This window comes from Lissotriton helveticus, chromosome 3_2 (genome assembly GCF_964261635.1).
Source record: "Lissotriton helveticus chromosome 3_2, aLisHel1.1, whole genome shotgun sequence".
NCBI classification, from domain to species: Eukaryota; Metazoa; Chordata; class Amphibia; order Caudata; family Salamandridae; genus Lissotriton; species Lissotriton helveticus.
Genome location: NC_136062.1, coordinates 496166894 through 496182867, shown reverse-complemented (window position 1 = coordinate 496182867; position 15974 = coordinate 496166894). Strand labels below are relative to the sequence as shown.

Here is a 15974-nt window from a genome sequence, read left to right as displayed (position 1 = left end):
CTTTTTTGTGCCCTTCTGCCCTCTGTTGTGCTTGTTTTTGTGCCTTTCTGCCCTCTGTTCTACTCGTTTTCCCCTTGTTTTTTGTGCTCTTCTGTCCTCTGTTCCACTCGTTTTTTGTGCCCTTCTGCCCTCTTTTCTACCTTTTTGCCCTCTGTTCCACTCGTTTCTTGTGCCCGTCTGCCCTCTGTTCCACTTGTTTTTTGTGCCTTTCTGCCCTCTGTTCACTCGTTTTTCCCTCGTTTTTTGTGCCCTTCTGCCCTTTGTTCCAATACTTTTTTGAGCCTTTCTGCACTGTTCCACTTGTTTTTTGTGCCTTTCTGCCCTTTGTTCCACTTGTTTTTCCCTTGTTTTTTGTGCTCTTCTGCCCTCTGTTGTACTTGTTTTTGTGCCTTTCTGCCCTCTGTTCCACTTGTTTTCCCTTGTTTTTTGTGCTCTTCTACCCTCTGTTCCACTCGTTTTGTGCCCTTCTGCCATCTGTTCTACTTGTTTTTGTGCCTTTCTGCCCTCTGTTTCACTCATTTTCCCCTTTTTTGTGCCCTTCTGCCCTCTGTTTCACTCGTTTTCCCCTTCTTTTTTGTGCCCTCTGCCCTCCGTTTCACTTGTTTTCCCCTTTTTATTGTGCCCTTCTGCCCTCTGTTTCACTTGTTTCCCCCTTGTTTTTGTGCCCTTCTGCCCTCTGTTCCACCCATTTTTTGTGCCCTTCTGCCGTCTGTTTCACTCATTTTTCCCTTCTTTTTTGTGCCCTTGTTCCCTCTGTTTCACTCGTTTCCCCCTTCTTTTTGTGCCCTTCTGCCCTGTTTCACTCGTTTTCCCCTTTTTTGTGCCCTTCTGCCCTGTTTCACTCGTTTTCCCCTTTTTTGTGCCCTTCTGCCCTCTGTTTCACTCGTTTTTCCCTTCTTTTTTGTGCCCTCCTGCCCTCTATTTCACTTGTTTTCCCTTTTTTTGTGCCCTTCTGCCCTCTGTTTCACTTGTTTTCCCCTTTTGTTTGTGCCCTTCTGCCCTCTGTTTCACTCGTTTTCCCCTTTTTTTGTGCCCTTCTGCCCTCTGTTTTACTTGTTTTCCCCTTTTTCTTGTGCCCTTCTTCCCTCTGTTTCACTCATTTTCCCCTTCTTTTTGTGCCCTTCTGGCCTGTTTCACTTGTTTTCCCCTTTTTTGTGCCCTTCTGCCCTCTGTTTTACTCGTTTTCACCTTCTTTTTTGTGCCCTTCTGCCCTCTGTTTCACTTGTTTCCCCCTTTTTTGTGCCCTTCTGCCCTCTGTTTCACTCGTTTTCACCTTCTTTTTTGTGCCATTCTGCCCTGTTTCACTTGTTTCACCCTTTTTTTGTGTCCTTCTGCCCTCTGTTTCACTCGTTTTCCCCTTCTTTTTTGTGCCCTTCTGCCCTCTGTTTTACTCGTTTTCCCCTTTTTTTGTGCACTTCTGTCCTGTTTCACTTGTTTTCCCATTCTTTTTTGTGCCCTTCTGCCCTGTTTCACTCGTTTTCCCTCTTTTTGTCCCCTCTGCCCTCTGTTTCACTTGCTTTCCCCTTTTTTGTGCCCTTCTGACCTCTGTTTCACTCGTTTTCCCCTTTTTTTGTGCCCTTCTGCCCTCTGTTCCACTAATTTTGTGTGCCCTTCTGTCCTGTTTCACTCGTTTTCCCCTTTTTTTGTGCCCTTCTGTCCTGTTTCACTCGTTTTACCCTTCTTTTTGTGCCCTTTTACCCTCTGTTTCACTTGTATTCCCCTTTTTTTTGTGACCTTCTGCCCTCTGTTTCATTCGTTTTCCCCTTCTTTTTTGTGTCCTTCTGCCCTGTTTTACTTGTTTTCCCCTTTTTTGTGCCATTCTGCCCTCTGTTTCACTCATTATCCCCTTTTTTTGTGCCCTTCTGACCTGTTTCACTCGTTTTCCCCTTTTTTGTGCCCTTCTGCCCTCTGTTTCACTTGTTTTCTCCTTTTTTTGTGCCCTTCTGCCCTCTGTTTCACTCGTTTCCCCCTTTTATTTGGTGCCCTCCTGCCCTCTGTTTCATTTGTTTTCCCCTTCTTTTTTGTGCCCTTCGGCCTGCTGTGTCACAGCTCTTGTCTGCTATGAGGACGCGGGGCAGACTCTGGCCTTTTGTTTAAGTATTGCTGTTAATCAGAGCCCCTTATTAACAGCAATACTTAAACAAAAGGCCAGAGTCTGCCCCGCGCTTTACTAACAAAAGCATAGACAGTTTCCAAACACAGCGCGTAATTTAGCACACGCTGTGTTTGGAAATTGTCTACGCTTTTGTTAGTAAAGCGCGGGGCAGACTCTGGCCTTTTGTTTAAGTATTGCTGTTTCAGAGCCCCTTCAAGGGCTCTGATTAACTGCAATACTTAAACAAAAGGCCAGAGTCTGCCCCGCGTCCTCACAGCACACAAGCACCACCAGCCCCCCGCCTCCTTACCTGCACTCCTCACGACCGCTCCGCCGCATTTGCGTTGCTCGCTTCTTCCATAGCAGCCGGCGGCACGACGTCCTGACTGTGTGCGCACTCCACGCAAGGTGGTGCGCACTGAGGTCAGGAGCGGTGCGCGCGCGCTTTAGAGGGAACGGTGATTGCAACTATTAAAAAATACTTTCAATTAATTCTATACATGATTTTTTAAGGATGTACCCCGCCAAATAGAGGTGAATAAGGCAAATCAGTAATTCGGATTACATAATAAGAAAATCAGATGATTGTAGCTTGTTGGGATTTTTGGAACAGATCTGTAAGAAAACTTTTTTTTACATTTAAAATCAATTAAATCTCCAAGTAAACTGTGAGTTATTATTGTAGAATTTTTTTATTTGTTCTATATTTAAAGTTTATAACATTTACATTTGTAGTGTAATAAACAATTTAAATATTCTTTATATTTTTTACACAGGGAAAACTCCACCCAAGTTGAATATATAGAAGATATATTTGTATTAAGGTTTAATTAAAGATGTCCCACCTAAATTAACATTTATAATATGTATTAATAATTTTTAAATGTATTGTATTGTAATTGCATGTATATAGTGCTTATTACCCTTCACGAGGCATCAAAGCGCTTTTTCGGAGAGTAACACACTACTACGGAACCCATTAAAGGATTAGTGGTGAATTAGTATAGTGAAAAATGAAATTAATTTGAGTGGTGGACATGTTAGTCTGTTATTTGGATTGAAAATATGAAAATCTCTGCAACGTGGTGTCACCTGATTGCCTGAAATAACCTGAAATTTGCTTTTGGGCATTAATTATAACATATGTAATTATACTTAACTAAAAATAGATGTTATATTAGTGTTCAACAAATGTTATTAAAACATTGTAAAATAATTAAACGTTTTTCTTTTTAGATATTTTTTGCCTTGAATGACATTTGTTCAGATTTTTAATTATTTTAAAATATTTAATTTAATGCCGTTTTAATATATGTCCGTACCTCCATTATTATTAATGGGAGTGTGTTTTAGTTCCAGTGGATCACCATGTGTGATGTTGGACTCTAAGCTCGGGTACATTTACAACTGTTTTAGGTACATCATGGCTGTTGTGACTTTAGAGGTGTGGTTTGTAAATAGCAATGGGTTTACTCCTTTGCAGGTGAGTGCTTGTCCATCCCTACACCCCCCTCCTTACTCCTCCCTTAGCCCCTCCCCTTTATTCATAAATATTTCCCATTTTACACCCACTCCCACTCTGTCCCTCTCGCATTTACTACAAAAAGTATATAAACATGTGCGGAAACTCTGCAGTCGAGGCAGGCAACTCCACAAAGAAAAGGATAGGAGAGGCAGACCGACAGCACATACTTTGTGAATCGCATTTTGTTGTACTTTAGTCGTCCTATAGCAGTTTATGAATAGGCCTGATTATCTGTGAGACTCTCTTGGGTGTATCTGATGAGATTGTAAAGCTGGTGAAACTGTCCTCAGCAGATGGGAAGCAGGTTCCATTTGTAGCAAAAAGGACATAGAAAGAGGTCTCTCAAGTGGATCTTTGTAATGCAAGGCCATGTCCCCTTGGAACAGAGGTCATTCGGACTCTTTACAGTGGAGCCAGGAACGGTTTGCATATGGCTGGCCTCGTCTGTAGTTGCACAAAGACCAGAGAATGATGTGGTGGGGTGTTGCTGAGATTAACCAGCAGTCCTTCCATCGTCTTTAGTTTTTTTCAGTGATCAGCCCTACGTGGCACAGAACAGATGTTGGTCCCATAGAGACCTACGACCCAGGGACTCCTGCTGCAGCCCCCTGGTGAGGCTCATTAACGCTTGAAACCGTTTGAAGTTACGTGCATTCCTGAATCTAGCAGTATAGCCTCAAAGTTCAGTATCGAATAGCCTTTGAGGGTCAGAGCCATTTTAAACTCTCAGGGACCAAGACACACTGAATGGAATGAGGCCACAAATAGTTACAAAGGAATGAGTTTAATTGAAGCGTTTCCATCCCTCGCTGTTTGCTGTTCTCAGTAGAGTTTGTAGAACAATCAATGGAGTGGAGTCTTTGTGGTTGCTTCATGTAAAGGTTTTGCGATGCTGAAAGCTCCTCCTCAGGGTTGACAGTGAGCACCTTTTATTCTCCCACATTGTCTCTCTTACGTAGAAAGGTTACATTTACAACTGAAGTTTTTTTCACATTGAGACCACGGATCATTTTCTTTCTCGTTGTGGGTTCCCTCATGTTGAATGAAATCTCCAGCAGACCCTTCCCAGGCATTTAGAGCTATGATGAGGTTTTTTCCAGGTAAGTTCTCGCAGGTTGAGTGAGACCAGATTTCCGACTTTTTCAGCATTCAGAGAGCTAATCAGGTTTTTTCCCAGTGTGAGTTCCCTCATGGTGAGTGAAAGTTATTTTACGACTGAAGCTTTTCTGGGATTCAGAACACTGATAGGGTTTCTGCCCAGTGTGGGTTTTCTCATGTTCAGTAAGGCTGTATTTCTGCCTGAAGCTTCTACAACATTCAGAGCACTGATACGGTTTGAGGCCAGTATGGATTCTCTGATGTACAGTTAAACTGGATTTGTAATAGAAACTGTTTTGGCATTCAGAGCACTGATACGGTTTATACCCAGTGTGGGCTCTTTCATGAATAGTGAGATTAGATTTGATACTGAAGCTTTTCCAGCATTCCGGGCACTGATACGGTTTTTGCCCAGTGTGAGTTCGCTGATGTTGAATCAGACTGCCACTAAAACTGAAGCTTTTATGGCATGAGGAGCACGGATACGGTTTTTGTCCAGTGTGGTTTCTCTCGTGTGCAGTAAGGTTGGATTTGGTACTGAAGCTTTTACAGCATTCAGAGCACTGATACGGTTTTTGTCCAGTGTGGGTTCTCTCGTGTTTTGTAAGGTTGGATTTGGTACTGAAGCTTTTACAGCATTCAGAGCACTGATACGGTTTTTGCCCAGTGTGAGTTCGCTGATGTTGAATCAGACTGCCACTAAAACTGAAGCTTTTATGGCATGAGGAGCACTGATACGGTTTTTGTCCAGTGTGGGTTCTCTCGTGTTCAGTAAGGTTGGATTTGGTTCCGAAGCTTTTACAGCATTCAGAGCACTGATACGGTTTTTGTCCAGTGTGGTTTCTCTCGTGTGCAGTAAGGTTGGATTTGGTACTGAAGCTTTTACAGCATTCAGAGCACTGATACGGTTTTTGTCCAGTGTGGGTTCTCTCGTGTTTTGTAAGGTTGGATTTGGTACTGAAGCTTTTACAGCATTCAGAGCACTGATACGGTTTTTGCCCAGTGTGAGTTCGCTGATGTTGAATCAGACTGCCACTAAAACTGAAGCTTTTATGGCATGAGGAGCACTGATACGGTTTTTGTCCAGTGTGGGTTCTCTCGTGTTCAGTAAGGTTGGATTTGGTTCCGAAGCTTTTACAGCATTCAGAGCACTGATACGGTTTTTGTCCAGTGTGGGTTCTCTCGTGTGCAGTAAGGTTGGATTTGAGACTGAAGCTTTTACAGCATTCAGAGCACTGATACGGTTTTTGCCCAGTGTGAGTTCGCTCATGTTTTGTAAGGTTGAATTTCTGGCTGAAGCTTTTCGAGCATTCAGAGCACTGATACGGTTTTTGCCCAGTGTGAGTTCTCTCGTGTATTGTAAGGCTGGATTTCCGACTGAAGCTTTTACAGCATTCAGAGCACTGATACGGTTTTTGCCCAGTGTGAGTTCGCTCATGTGCAGTAAGGGTGGATTTCTGACTGAAGCTTTTCGAGCATTCAGAGCACTGATACGGTTTTTGTCCAGTGTGGGCTCTTTCATGTTTAGTCAGATTGGCTTTGCTACTGAAGCTTTTCGAGCATTCAGAGCACTGATAAGGCTTTTGTCCAGTGTGAGTTCGCTGATGTTGAATCAAACTGTCACTAAAACTGAAGCTTTTTTTGGCACGTGGAGCACTGATACGGTTTTTGTCCAGTGTGAGTTCTTTCATGTAAAGTGAGCTTGGATTTGGTGCTGAAGCTTTTACAGCCTTCCGAGCACTGATACGGTTTAAGCCCAGTGTGAGTTCTCCCATGTACAGTGAGATTGGATTTGGTACTGAAGCTTTTACAGCCTTCCGAGCACTGATAAGGTTTAAGCCCAGTGTGGGTTCTTTCATGTACCATAAGGCTGGATTTGCGACTGAAGCCTTTCTGGCATTCACGACACTGATAGGGTTTTCGTCCAGCGCTACTTTTCTCATGTTTAGTGAGGTGAGATTGATAACTAAAGCTGTTCTCACAGTCATTGATCCTATTAGGGTTGTTTGTTTCCCCTCCAAGTTGGGTTTGTTCCTGGATACCTGTCATCTTAAGACTGAATTTGATTTATGATCATGTACTTGTTTGTCACAACTCAGCATGACCTTCTAAAATACATTTCAGATGCTCTTCTTAACATATGTATTTAACTAATTATAATTTTTACCTGGAGATAATTCATTTTCTCCAAGTTATGCCCGGGTGAATTCTCTCAAGTTTAATTAGTCTCATTTAGTGATTCTAGTTTATCACATTTGATTTAGGAGTTCTAAAAGCACTGATTAGGTCTTTGGGCTTTAGTGTTTGCCTGGTAGGTATGTTTGTTCATACAAGTAATGGACAGATGATTAGGGCATGCCAGGGTGGTTTATGAATTATCAATAGCGTAACACTGGCCCCTTTTATACTTTCTGAGCCAGTATATGGTTTTTTGTTCAGTGGCTAAGACAGGCACATGATCGACTTTGTAAGTTACAGAACACTTTGAAACTACTCGGATCAACCCAAGAGACAGAGTCGGTGGGGGAAAATCTTCCTATATTGGAAATGATAATCCAGCATCTTTGCCGAAACGACATCTGAGAAAGAGTATTTACAATTTGTTTCTTTTAAACAGTCTTTTCACTCCTCTGAATCACAGGAGACACAGTCAAAAGCTTGCACTTGTAAACCGGGGATATTAGTCTTTTTGACGGTTCTGTCGCATCACAACACGTCCACGGATGCTGATCTGTTGGGGAGGGGCTGGGTCTCCAAAGCCTTTCTCATAAACCATCAAACAGAATTTACAACACTGAGTTTTCTCAAGTGCACTGCGTGGGAATCAATTGTGGCCAATGTTCTCCTCAATCTCAGTTACTGACACTTGGTAAACATTTATGATCATTTTCCTTTAGGATTTGACAACTTTCACATACACCAGTTTCTTCCGCTCCAACATCCTCACCATTCCTGGCACATAGAATGTGTTTCTTCTCTAGAGCTCGAGAAGGTTTTAACATTCCTTGAAATAATCCTTTTCGTTGTGTTTCACTAAATTTAAACCTTCTTTTTTCTGTTCATGCTTCTGTCACCTGTAGAAATGGAGTCAAAAATTGTAAATGAACACAAAGTAAAAATATTTGTGACTTTATACTTTGCACAAAGAAAGCATTAACAAAAACAAGAAAGGAAATCAGTTTGAGTTGCATTTCTGATAGTGGTGAAACAGTGTAGATCGGGAGCTTGGGATCACTGGAAATCAAGGATGTGAGAGCAAAAGAAGTAAATATTTAAGAAAGAAACACAGATTCTCAGAAGCAGCCACCACTATCAAATTGCAATTTCAGTGGCATCGCCTGGCGTCATAGTGAGATACTTGTAATTCTTGTGATTAATTACTAGATGTTATTTACTCCCCTGCCCACCTAGACTGTTAATCTATTCCTTTTTCCAGTGATCTAGGAAGGGACATTTTATTGAACAGGACAACAGTAAAGGAAGCCAAAAAGGATCAAGAAAAGAAAAACACAAAACAGAGGAAGGAGAAAAAAGGCTATCTTCCACTCTCACCACAGGGGTCCAGCACAGGAAACTCTGCAGTAGGCCTGGGTGATAAATTCGGTTCTGCTCGTGGAATTTGCGGAATTTGGGTAATTTTGCGTTCTGCGGAGAACAGGGAATTGCCAAAAATTCTGCAATCCTTGGTTTCGCGGAATTTTCTGCTTGTTCGCGCTTTCAAAATGAGTGTTTGCGAGATATTTCTCCCCGAGCACGCAAACAGCATTCGCGAACAGGAAAAAATCAACGCAAACAGGCGGAACCAGCAATTCCGCGTGTTTGCTGAACTTTTGCGTGCTCGCGGAGATTATTTACCGTTTCGCGAAGCTTCGCGTAGCGAACTACTCAAATTCCACCCATCCCTACTCTTCTGCAGATGCTCGTGAACCCATAAGTTACTTTTAAATACAGTGCCCCCAAGGTCAGCACCAGGCGCAGTTCCACCGGTCGCACCACCCTAAAGCAAGCCCTGTGTGCATGTGTGTCCACACACATGTACTGTGTCTTTTGCTTGTAGTAGACAGGTCAAAAAAGGGCAGGATGGGAGGACGCAAAGAGATGGAAGTCAGATCCAGAGAGAAAAGACGCCAAAAGACAGACAGAGAGAGGATGGTGTCATGTGGTCTGGAAGAGGTGACAAATGTGCCAATTGTTAAGGAACTGCTGTGGCAAAATTGACCTAAAAAGAATTGGACCTGCACTACACTCCCAACATGTACCAGGGGGAATGTGGATCCAAGCGGTGATTATCAGAAGTTTGATAACAATAAGAATAGTGGATAGAGGGAGTCAAATGTTGAAGCTGAAGAGACAAAAAAAAACAGAGATCAAGAAAGGGAATAGAGAAAGAAGAAACAGGGGAAAAGGAAACTTAGAGTTATAGGAATCCTTACCTGACAGTTATATTATATTTTGTTCTTCCGAGAGTGGCAGCCACGCTGCACTGCCTGGTCATCCCAGAATATCTTGAAAGGAAGTAAAGAAATGGTTTTGCATAAGACGACTATCACACTTCATCACATTTTACAAATAACCATCCTGAACTTACAAAACAAAAGAATCTCTTGTTGTCTGGATGCCATTGTGAAGCAACTCTGGTTATGAATACATATTTGTTTTTGGTTCAAGAGCCATGATCCTTTGCTGGAAAAGGTCTCTGTGAATATAGAGTGCACCCACAGTCTCAGAGAACAAACCCTGACAACCCGGTCCATGTCTTCATAACCCCCATCTTTCCATTTACCGATCATGAAACTTGCAAATCAAAACAATCTGGTTTGCAAAGGTATGTTAATGTCCTTGTACATAATTCTGTCCAAACTATGCTCTCGGAGCAACAGTAATTCAAGTTCAAGCTGATGCAGAGTTCGAATGCTGAGCAATGGAAGCAGCAAAGCATCATTGTGTTGGTTCTTTTTATCTATAACTTATCTGAAGGGATGATGCGGAGGGTCAGTATCAATAAACCCTTCACGAGACAAAGCTTGGAACATTGAAATGTTTAGACCTCCATTGGAGACAACGGAGCAGCAGCAGCCTATACAACCTGATGTAGGCCCGCTGCTCTCAACATTACAATGTCCTAATACACAGCCTCTGCCTCTCGGACATATATGGATTGGGCAGGAGAAGGCAGAACATGGAGCCTTCAGCAGGGCACACAGGAGCCTCCCCCATTCCTCCTCCCATAGCTCGCAGGAAGAGGGGAGTTCTGCTCATCTCCTGCATCTCCCCGGCTCAACTGAATGATGAAAAGCAGTTTAGCCGAGCACAGGCAGAACCAGGTCTGACTTCAGCCTCCTTTCACAGCTATTGCTGTGACTGTTCAACAATTAACCCCTGTGGGCCTGCATGCGACTGTTAACTGTTTAACATTCACAGCAACAACTGTGAAACAAAGAGGTGTTTCAACCCCCTCGGTCTCTGGGACACCTTTGTTTTATTAATTAACACATTCTGCCCTCATGGGGCAAACAGTGTAATGACCTTATAGTCAGCCGTAGCAGGCAATACTGCCTTTAAAGGACCGTTCCCTTGGTAAAGGCACTTGCATTTAGCTTTGGAATTACAGCAAGCTATAAGATCATATCAAAGATTTAAAATAATGGTTACTTAGTCAGAGAAATAATCATCATAATATTCGCATAAGGATCTCATACAGTTAACCTCTAAATTATATCAAAAGCCAGACTCAGATATAACTCCAGCTGTAAAGTCAATAGACAGACCACCACAACAAATGTGTGCTGAGAAATAAGAAAACCTTTTTCTATAATATCAAATAGCAAACTGACATAGAATCTGCTTAGTTCAAAATCAAGGAAAAGTTCTGACCTACAAAATCAGTAAGACAAGTGGCATGTAGTCTGCATTTTGGAAAAGGGTAAAATAAAACAATTGCAGCAAATATCCTAAACCAGTACATTTGATAAGTTTTTAGACAGAGAGAAGACATTATTGACATGGTTCATGATGAGGTAAAAAGGACAACAACCAATGAATGTTCATGAAAACATAGCACAACTAAATGTAATTGTATAAAACACACCTACAAAATGGATAATTAATTATGACTCTTCACCTTAAAGCAGGAGATTGGCATTGGATCTTGCTTGTTCTACCAACCAATACAGCAACATGGGACAACAATAGTATGAATTCTTCTCAGGTCCTTTACTAGCCTCCTTTTTCTACCTGTTTATTTAATTCCCGTGATAGTAGAGTTACATGGGCTCCATATCTCTTCTTTTAGAATGCCTTGCTTAATTTTTTTTATCAATGACAGGTATATGCCCTCCTCTGCTTCACGTGTATGGTTGTACTGAGGAGTGTGTGTGTTAGAAATGGGGTTGCCAATTCTACGAGGGTAGCATGGAGCAGAGCTCCTGAGGACATGTGTGAAGCACCCACGCAGTACGCACAGACACACCACACCGGCTGGGATGTAAAAGAATAACTCATGTATTGTCTCCGACCTGCAAAAGTAAGACACAGTAATCACGATGGGGTGCAAACGGGCGCCAGGGCAAAGTATACCAGGGGATTATTTACAGGGAAAATGTGAAAAGCAAGAAAAAGGTAAGTGCGTTAGTTTCCAGGGCTGAAATAAAGACAAGGCGCTATCACATGACATTAAATATCAGCGATATCAATGTGAGGGAAAGAAACACTAGGCGTAAAAGCAGGAAATAAAACATTAGGCGTGAAAGCACATTATGCATAAACGGTAACATGGGAACCCTAGGCAGGGACATCTGCAATCAAACCTGTTGACAGGACATTCACCATAGGCCCGGGAAACATTAGGCACATTGGAATAGGCAGAACACAGATCTCTCTTTAGCACCCACAGCCTAGCTGCACAAACCCATTAGCCCTGGGCATCAGGCATGACAAGCCCTTGCTGGTGAACAGGGTTCCTCAAAACAACTCAACAGGGCCTCAATAACAACATGGGGCCTCAGCAGTATCTAAAAACAACACTTCCCTGGACCACCTCCGACATAAATCATTCCTTGCACCAGGGGAACTTTGCGACAATTCAGCAGAGGCACAGGAACATAAATTTAGGTCACTACAGGCACCGGTTCTCTAAAGGTAGCAGTGCTTATAACCCTGAACAATGTCAGCGACAACCAGGGTGGTTCGGGAGCCTAGTTCCTAAGGCCCCTAATTAGTCCCACCACTACTCTAGGCCTTCGAGGCCCACCAGGCCACCACAGGGCGAACTAGGGCATACCGGGCCCAACTGCAGTCACCTGGAGAGGACGGGCGGTGTGGGGCTGCCGCTCTGATTCTCCGAGGCTCCTCAGCAGCCCCCGCTGTCCCAGTAGCCTCTCGTCCACCCCAGAGGGGGTTGCCTTCGCTGGGGGCCTCCTTTAGGCCTTCACTCTGCAGGCCTGATCGGGGCAGTGTCGGGGGGGCTCTCCCGCTCCTGGGAGCCCCTGCTCCGATGGTCGTTGATGGTCCCAGGCCCCTTGATGTCCTTCCCAGCCCAGGGACCACTCAGAGTACAGCGGGGCGGAGGCGCGCCCGCAGCTGCCAATTGCAGCGCGGCTCCCAGGGGCGTTGCAGCCTCCACCAATGGCTGCACAGCGGCAGGGGGGGCGTGGCCGATAACGCAGCCGGTGCCCTTCACATGGATGTGGCCCCTTTAGCTTTACAGGCCCGGTTCGGGCCTTTCTAATACCAAGGCAGGTCCCGTCACATGGAGGTGGCCGCTGTAGCTTTACAGGCCCGTTCCGGGCCTTCCTAATACCAAGGCAGGTCCGTCGTTCACACGCTCCTCTTCTCTGGCGCCCGGGGCAGCGGCGATGCTTGAACCCTTCCCAGCGGACTCTCCTTGATGCTGCGGTGGACCTCTCCTGGCTCCGGGGGCCGTAGAGACCTGGCCAGTGAGTTCTGCGTAGGCACCCGCTTAGTTTATAATCATGCCGAAGTGCGGCCTCGCCTCCTCCTTGCTCCCGGGCTGCGGCGGTGATTACAGGCAGTTCCCAAGGTGGCGCTATCGCGGTGTAGGCACCCGCTTCTTCTAGGTAGGTACCGTAGTGGCAGAATCCAGCGCTGTAGCGCTTGTAAATAGCACAGTGCAGGCTATACATACAGTGCTTTGATGGTCATGATGCAAGGGCACAGCAGGCTACAAAAGTCCTGGACCAAGGTAGCGCTTTGCAGGCACACAGCGCTCCTTCTAGGCATAGCGCTTTAGGATTGTGCGCTTTGGGGGGCAGACAGTCCCAGCAGCAAGCCCCAGGGGCCCTAGGGTAACGCTTCTCACCTCCTGGGGGGTCCAATCCAAGGTGCTCCTTCCTTTCCAGGTGCTTTTAGGTGCAGCGCTTGCGTGTCGCCAGGTCCCAGTGGCTAATGGGACCGAGGCTGACCCTCGTTACTTCTCCAGGGGCCAGGAGACAGAGCAGCAGGCACTACTGGGCCAGGTCAACAGTTAGTGGGGACAGGGTGGTAGGCTTTCACCATCCTCCTCTGTAGCGTGGCCCTCCTCCTACACAGCAGCCTGAACTCCTGAAGTGGGGCTTCCACTAGCCCGGGGGACAGTACAGGGGATCTAGATGGGTGCAGGGTCCAGCACACAGGCCCAAGTGGTGGTATCCCCTGGCAGCAGTTCCCCTCACATTCCTGTCCCAGCTCTATCTCAGCACATGGTGGCACAGCCCCCTTATTTATATGCCCCTCACCCCACCTACCAGTCAGTGCCAAAAGCTTCTAGAATCCTCAGGGGAACTGGTTCTAACTGGCTCAGGGGGAGGAGTAGAGCACCCTGGGGGACAGGCTTTCCCTTCAAAAGCAGGGGTGGCTGGGTTCCAAACAACTAGACCGCTAACCTACTGCAGTCAGGTGGCACAACACATAGCCATGGCATCCATTTTAAATACGGCATGTTACCAGGGTACATTTACACAATGGGGGGAGATTAATAAGTGCACACACCATTGCGTGACATTTTCACATTAAACAGGGCATCTCAAACCACACATGGCCTATACAGTGTTCTTTACCATGGGGGAGACATCTTAAACAGGGGGGTGAAAAGCATATTTTTGGGGGGAAAATGGGCCAAGTCCAACAGTGTGGACACACTGCATTCGGTTTCACCGTGATTTAAGCTGGCTCTGCACTTTCAATCAATTCACATTTCTTTCCTGTAAAATCCCAAGCCTCTTGATTTACTGTGCAATTTAAATCTGGAGTTAAATACTCTTATGTAAAGCCTGGAAACAAATTAACTCTCGAGTTGCCGAATATAATTTAGAGTCTTCACGTTATGTGTGAATACCAAACCCATCCAGTGTACAGTAATTTACACAAGTCATTTCACAAGGTTATTCCCTAACATTATAACTGGATCTTAATCACAGTTTAAGTTTGTGGCCATTCATCATTGAGACAAATTGTACGGGAACATGTGCTGACAGCTTATTAGTTATTTATTAGAAATGCCTACAACTTGGACTCGTTTCCCAGAGGGGTGGGTTGGGCGCTCCCGTCAGTCTGACTGTGGAACGGGAGGCACAATTATTGATTAAAAGAGATGCCGGATTCCCATTTACTTCTTCTACAAAAGGGCCACTCTGGGTGACCTCTAGGACTGCACCAAGCATGCAATCCTTCTCCCGTCTCAGGCACCGTCATTGTGTCTGATTCAGTCCAGAAGAAACTCCTAGTGTAGGTGGAAGTTGTGGAAAATCATTGTTAATCACTGAAGAATTTTGTTGAAATCCTGAATTTGTTAAGAATTTGGCGTTCTATTCTGTATTGGGCTGTGGGGCCATCGTGACTGAAGGCATGTTCCAATTTAAATGCCTTTGATTCTGCATGCTCGTCACAGAGGCCAAAATAATTTCAAAAAGGGGGTGGTGATGGACAGAGTATCTGAGTTAATCAGAACACTCCTACCCAGTCAACAGATCAGGGCTTGATCCATCACTGTTTTTTAGCTCACTGCACCATCCCAGCTCAGAACCTGTCTATATATGCAAATTAGTCTGTCCCTGGCCCAGTGCATCATGGGAACAGGGCAGACCAAACTACCAAGCCAATTCTTCACTGGAAAGGAAACAAGCTTCCGGGGACCGGTTTCTGGCATTACAGCCGTCTTCGGCCCGGCTTGCTTGAATCCTGATGGTGCAGTGAGCAAGGGACTCATGTCTGAGCATACCCTTCCACACTCATGGTGGCCAAATAATTTCAAAAAGGGGGTGGTGATGGACAGAGTATCTGAGTTAATCAGAACACTCCTACCCAGTCAACAGATCAGGGCTTGATCCATCACCGTTTTTTAGCTCACTGCACCATCCCAGTTCAGAACCTGGCTATATGCAAATTAGTCTGTCCCTGGCCCAGTGCATCATGGGAACAGGGCAGACCAAACTACCAAGCCAATTCTTCACTGGAAAGGAAACAAGCTTCCGGGGACCGGTTTCTGGCATTACAGCCGTCTTCGGCCCGGCTTGCTTGAATCCTGATGGTGCAGTGAGCAAGGGACTCATGTCTGAGCATACCCTTCCACACTCATGGTGGCCAAAATAATTTCAAAAAGGGGGTGGTGATGGACAGAGTATCTGAGTTAATCAGAACACTCCTACCCAGTCAACAGATCAGGGCTTGATCCATCACCGTTTTTTAGCTCACTGCACCATCCCAGTTCAGAACCTGGCTATATGCAAATTAGTCTGTCCCTGGCCCAGTGCATCATGGGAACAGGGCAGACCAAACTACCAAGCCAATTCTTCACTGGAAAGGAAACAAGCTTCCGGGGACCGGTTTCTGGCATTACAGCCGTCTTCGGCCCGGCTTGCTTGAATCCTGATGGTGCAGTGAGCAAGGGACTCATGTCTGAGCATACCCTTCCACACTCATGGTGGCCTCGCTCACTATGCTTGCAGAAACTGTGTGTGGTAATTGTGATATAGATTAAAGATGGTACATTTCTGAACGTTCATTAAGTCCATCGACTGCCGTGTTGAATTTGATAAATAGTGTTGCTTCTCTTTTGGTCAGCGAGGATAACGCTTTAGAGAACAGAAGATACCATCCTTTGCTGAGTACCCAGGTTATACAACAGTAAAGTGACAGGAAAGGCTGAACTGCGCTTATATAATCGTGACAGACATCTTGAGTTCACAATCCAAGTTCCCAGAGAAATTATGAGATCAACACTATCATTCCTCTTTTAAGAGCATTTTTTAACTTGAATAAGAC

General features: G+C 44.9%; 1 protein-coding gene across 1 annotated transcript in view; it reads right to left on the bottom strand.

Annotated features, from left to right (window-relative positions):
• Positions 1-2423: 2423 nt before the first annotated feature.
• The window catches only part of LOC144826105 (uncharacterized), a 98356-nt gene continuing 84805 nt past the window's right edge, over positions 2424-15974 (bottom strand). Inside the window, exons 2-3 of the mRNA XM_078684491.1 lie at positions 10833-10839; positions 2424-6341 (exon numbers count right to left, since the gene is read on the bottom strand). Coding sequence (XP_078540617.1) covers positions 4778-6341; positions 10833-10839 — 1571 coding nt within the window. The 3' untranslated portion in view covers positions 2424-4777. The remainder of the gene's footprint in view (positions 6342-10832; positions 10840-15974) is intronic.